We start from the raw sequence: 6,000 nt of genomic DNA, 5'->3' as shown, positions 1-6,000 counted from the left end.
AACTTTTCCTTCCTTATATTTTCCATTTTCAGGATCTCTCTTCTCTCTCTTTAGCAATTGCCTACAAACCTAAAGTCAGGAAATCCCAACTTATATATATATATATATATATATATTTTCTCTATTGATTCTCTCCATTAAAAACAAATTAAACACCTTTTAACACTCAATTTAGTTCTTAATCAACAAAAGCCTACAATAAACTATTTTGCTTAACATGACTTTTTAAATGAAATAAAAATACAAACATGTATCTCCTGGAAGGTAGTTTTTTAACACTTTTAGAAGCTAGAAGTTTTATAGACAAAATTTATGTTATTAACTTCTGGTCACTAGTCTATGCTAAACAATGCAGCTTGTGGTACTCAAACAAACATCCTCAATTTTATCTTAGTTGTTCTTTATGATTTTCCAGGAGGTGATGCAAGGAAAGGCAAACTGTGCTTTAAAGGGAAGGCACTTTGAAGAATTTTTAAATTTTTCTGTGATATCTCATTAGAAAGATTAACACACACACACACACACACACACACTTACAGCAAAGATGTACTAGATGGTGTGTGTAATAACTGGCCCGCTTCTACCAGCTCAATGGCATGTTTTCTCTCAAGCTTTTCATAAAGTAGCACAATGCTTGATTTGGGATGGTCATATTCTCTGAGTAAAACCTTCTGCAGATATCTGCTGTTGAAATACTCCAATCTGTTCAAGAAGCAAATAAAATAGAAATCACAGGTATTTATTTCCATTTTTTCAGGACTTTTACACTCTAGTCAGAAGGTCCCAGACCTGGTTCACCTACTACCTATTCCAAATCTACTTCATTTAAATGGAAAATTTAATCTATGGTGAAGGGAGAAAAAAATCTCGTAAGAAATTCTAATTTAACTTCAAATATGTGCTTATGAAAAAATTACAGCTTTAGATTTACCCCACTAGAATCAAGCAGGCGAAGGGAAAGCAGACTGTGAAGAAAAAACTCTTGCAGCAAAGACTGAAATACCGGCCAAGCAGGATCTGCATTTGAGAGAAAGCTATGAAAAATGAGGGCACTTAAAACAGTTTATTTTCAAAGAATGGAAAAAGAAATGGGACACCTTTGTTAAACGTTCGCTTAAGGAATCTGGATTTAAACTTGCACAATAAACTCACAAAATGAAAGAAAAATCATGTTAACTCACAGCTTAATAACACCTAAGTGAAAATGTTCAACTAACTATAGATTTACGGCCAATAAAGTTATATTTTTAAAAAACTGCGTAGTAATCTGAAAGACTTGATTGAGGTTTACTTCTTTTACAAATTTTTACATATTAAAAGGCATATTCTAGTACTCTAGGGGTCTGCGGCTCCCTCTACTGTAATTTCAAACTGTCAACCTGAAATGTGCTTAAGAAGACAAGAGGTGGCAGCATTAGGCTTAGAAAAAGCAAAAACAAAGAAACAAACAACAACAAAAAAAAACTGGAGAATGTTACAAAGGCAAGTTTTACCTCAGAAAAAAAATGGACCCAGAAATGTATGGTGCTTGGTAGAGATGCTATTTTAAGGGAGGAGGATATCCATGTACAAAGGATGAGAGCAAGGAGAAGAAAAGGGAAAGGAGATGACCCAAATTTGTGCAACCATAAAGTTTTCAAAGGCTGTGTAGCTCCTTCATAAACAAATGTCTTACTGCATAAAATTACATGGAACATACTCAAACAGAAAACTAAGTAATTACCTCAAATTTTTTATTATAATAATATTTTATTGTTTTGCTGTTTTACTTATCAGGAAAGGCAAAGAAATGAGTATAAACACTCCCATTCATGGTTTATATCCTTTCCCTGTGATAAGCATCCAAATGAAACATGTGAAAAAGATCTATTTTTGTCAGACTCTTCCCATTTATATTTAGGGTAAAGGAATCGAATCTATTTATCAGACTTTGAAGTTGCTTTTGGGGAAACCACTATCCTAATTTCTCTTGGTTTTCTGACCTTAATTTTATTTTACAACAGACCCCTCCTGGAAGATGACATAAAATAATGTCTACATCAAACCTAGCGCTTGTGCCGGGTATTTGCTGCTAAAACCAGATGTGGTATTATACATAGCTCCTGTTAGGAATCAAGGCTGAAGTACCAGATTTTAATATGTATTGCTATCAGGGAATTTAGGAGTAGATCATAATTTATAATAATTCAAACATTTGGATTGAAATCTAGGACTGGATTTAGTATCAGCAGAAAAAATGACCCTTTTATAATCCATTGTCACTCATACATTTATTCAAAAATATTTATTGGGTACCTATTGTATGGAAGGAACTCTTCTAAGTGCTGCAGTTACAGAAGGTAATAAGATTGACAAGGTCACTACCCTCATGCAGCTTATATTTTAGTGGAAGAGAAACATAAAATAAAAATAATTACATATTTTTATATAAATTATATTTTTAAAATAAAAATTAAAAATATCATTTAAGGGCAGGCCCCGTGGCACACTCAGGAGAGTGCAGTGCTTGGGAGCGCAGTGGCGCTCCCGCCGCGGGTTTGGATCCTATATAGGAATGGCGGGTGCACTCACTGGCTAAGCGCGGTTCGGACGACACCAAGCCAAGGGTTGCAATCCCCTTACCGGTCACAAAAAGACAAAATATATATATATATATATATCATTTAATAAGAAAGTTAAAACTTTAAAATATAAGAGAGTTATTTGTTATTCAGAGAATTATAGTACACTGATGTAATAGAGAATGATTAAGTAGTAAGGAAAGAACTTACTGAGGAGATGAAATTTAAGCTAAAATTTAAGTAACGAGAAAATGCTGGGCATGCAAAGATCAGGTAGAACGGCATTCCAGGAAGAAGGAACATTATGCAAAGGATTTAAGGTAGAAATATGCTGAATTGTGCTTAATGTGTTGAAGAAACAGACAGAAGGAAGATATGGCTGTGGTGTAGTAGATCACAGGGAGAGATGAGGTAAGAAAGCCAGTAGCCAGCTTATGCAGGGCTTTGTAAAACAAGGTAAACAGTTTGGATTTTTGTTTCTTTGCTTTTTCTTTTTTTTTTAAATTTTACTTCTCAATATACATTGTAGTTGATTTTCATGCCCCTTTACCCATTCCTCTCCACCCTTCCCCCCACCCCACATCATATCTGTTCACTTGACTTAAATAGTCCAAGGAATTTTTGAGGTTACTCTGTCTTCTTCCCCACACCCCCACCCTTGATTTGTTTGTGTTTATTTATTTATTTATTTATTTTTAGCTCCCACAAATAAGTGAGAACATGTGGTATTTCTCTTTCTGTGCCTGACTTGTTTCACTTAATATAATTTTCTCTAAATCTATCCATGTTGTTGCAAGTAGTAGTATTTTGTTCTTTTTTTATAGCAGAGTAGTATTCCATTATGTACATATACCACAGTTTCCTTATCCACTCATCAGTTGATGGACATTTGGGCTGGTTCCAACTCTTGGCTATTGTAAATTGCAGTGTGGATTTTTTAAGGGGCAAGGTATTAGAAGGTTTAATTAGGATAGTAAAATGATCTGATGTAAAATTCTTCTCTCTGGAAGTGTGCATAATACTCCCAAAAGAAAGGGATGGCTTAAAATTTTTATGGTGCACCATTTATTTTCAGAGTCTGAATTTGGTGTCAGTCATGTCTCTCATGGTAAGGAAAAGAAAAGAAAAGACCTTTGTTTTTAGTTGTAATCTTTTTTATAAGAAGTGGATAAATAAAGTTCAACTATCCCCAGTGGAAACATACAAAAACAGAAGCAGAGTCATGCTGTTTCTTTTTTCTACACATGTACACAGGTATACTTTTGGCAAATTCTCACTTGTCTTTCCAGTAATATTGTCCCCAGTGTCCTGATATATCTTCTATGCCAGCCAATAAATGATCAAAGAACTGAAACAGAACAAAAGATGTGTCTGAATATATAGCATATGTAAGGAACATGGTCAATTACTACCAGACAAAAAGATCCATCAAAAGCATTTTCAAATTTATTGATTTCATCTGACATGCTTATTGCTTAATCCTACACACTTTTCAGGGTAAACATAAAAAAGAAGCATCTACACTTGTGAGGATATTGGCAGTACCTCTAGTGTAAGTATTAGAAATGCTCTATTTGAAATTAAAAATGTACATTTCAATCAGTACCATATGACAGATTCATGCATCTACCAAAGATCTAATCTCAGTACCACAGAAGAAATGAAGTAAAAGGCATGGTCCTTGCCATCGAAGGACTTAGAATCAAATTGGAGAGGCACGAAGACTTAAAGAAGATAGAGATCAAGTTCAAATGTAGCAGGTGTATATGTATAAATGCAACAAAAAAAGGCAAATTTAGGAAAGAAGTAGAAAAAGGTGTAGTTAGAGAAGGCTTATATGAAAATATGCATTGTGAGACTGCCCCTGATTAAATGGGATTATGAAAGTAAAAGGAAGTCATTCTATGAAATGTGAACAACATGAGTAAAATATATGGGAGAAAATAAGGAATTTTATAAGAGAATTATAAAAAGGAAGATTGGATAAATATGGGCGAGGAAAAGGGAGCAGTTAACAAAGGGCTTTGAATACTAAGATTAAAAGTTTAATTTGATATAATATCACAAAAATGCATAGCTTTAATCTACTTATGAGAAGATGATCAATAAATTTAACTTGAGTGATATCCTACAAAACAACCTGGATGTACTCTTCAAAAATGCCAGTGTCATGAAAGATTATGAAAAGCTGAAAAAGTTTTATGTTAAAGGTGATTTAAAAAATATGACAACTAGATGCAATGCATAATTCTAGAGTAGAAGAAAAAGGTACTACAGAAAACATTATTGGGATATTTAGCAAAATTTTGAATATGGACTTATGTTAGATAATGCTATTGTATCAATTTTGACCTTTCTGAATTTGATAAATAGATCCTGATTATGCTCTAAAATGTTCTTTTTCTTGTAAAATATTAATACATGCTGAAGTATTTAGTGGGGAAATGGTCAGAATGCAACTTAGCCTAGAATGATTCAGGAAATGACAGTAATAACATGTATGTACAAAGAGATAAAAATTATAGCAAAGGTAACAATGGATCCAAGGAAAGTATATATAGGTCCTCATTGAACTTTCTTTGGAATTCTGAGGCTTGACATTTTTATAAAATAAAATGTTGGAAAAAGAAAATAAAGTTTGAACTGATTCTATAAATTGTTTAAATAAATTATTTCTTATCAATGTAAAAATGTATTATGTAGTCATTAAAGTCACTCTCTCATGTGGCAGGAACCGGACAGTAAAAACATGAATTTCCCCCAAATTAACATAAAAATCTCATTCAATTACAATAAAAACACCAACAGATTTCTTTTTACAACTTGAGCAATCAAATATTAAAATGTGAAGAAAAGAACGTAAAGAGTTGAATTAGTTCTGTTTATATGTGCACATTCTTACACACATAAGTATTCATAAAACTTACATGTTTTACAGGCAGAAAGCCAGTATATGTGCCAAATTGATGATAGAAACAGGGTTGTCATTGAATGTTCTTCCCCTCTTTTAAGTTTTAAGCTTTTTTTAATATTAATAAATCTGTCTTGAAATCACTCTTAAGACTCACTATATTTCACTATTTGATTGTTATATTCTATAATATAGTCCAATACTATAATCAACATTTCAAATTCTGTTTCTGTAAGATAAAAGTAACTGATATAAAGTTTACACCTTTACATTTCTCTGACCCTCTCTTTACTTCCAATGCAGAAATAAGGCATTTTTCCTTTCAATTCTGGGTACTTCTAAAATCCTATTTCAAAAAGTGTGTTTTGCAACTTAACTTTTAAAATCTTTAGATTTCTCAACCATTCATGGTATTAAAAAAAAACCACCAAAGAATTAACTATGCCCCCCAAAATTACATATGGCCTACACAGGTAAATTTATAAGAAATTGCTTTATAATATGAAATAGAAAATAAAATAAGATACA

At 32.6% G+C, this 6,000-nt stretch overlaps 1 protein-coding gene across 1 annotated transcript in view; it reads right to left on the bottom strand.

The window, feature by feature from the left end:
- Positions 1-533: 533 nt before the first annotated feature.
- The window catches only part of LOC134368121 (sodium/hydrogen exchanger 2-like), a 62,179-nt gene continuing 56,712 nt past the window's right edge, over positions 534-6,000 (bottom strand). The window contains exons 7-8 of the mRNA XM_063084690.1: positions 3,839-3,909; positions 534-702 (exon numbers count right to left, since the gene is read on the bottom strand). Of these exons, the coding sequence (XP_062940760.1) occupies positions 534-702; positions 3,839-3,909 (240 nt within the window). The remainder of the gene's footprint in view (positions 703-3,838; positions 3,910-6,000) is intronic.

Source organism: Cynocephalus volans, chromosome X, assembly GCF_027409185.1.
Source record: "Cynocephalus volans isolate mCynVol1 chromosome X, mCynVol1.pri, whole genome shotgun sequence".
Classification (NCBI taxonomy): Eukaryota; Metazoa; Chordata; class Mammalia; order Dermoptera; family Cynocephalidae; genus Cynocephalus; species Cynocephalus volans.
The sequence above is the reverse complement of the archived record's forward strand: the minus strand, read 5'-3'. Positions and strand labels throughout refer to the sequence as shown.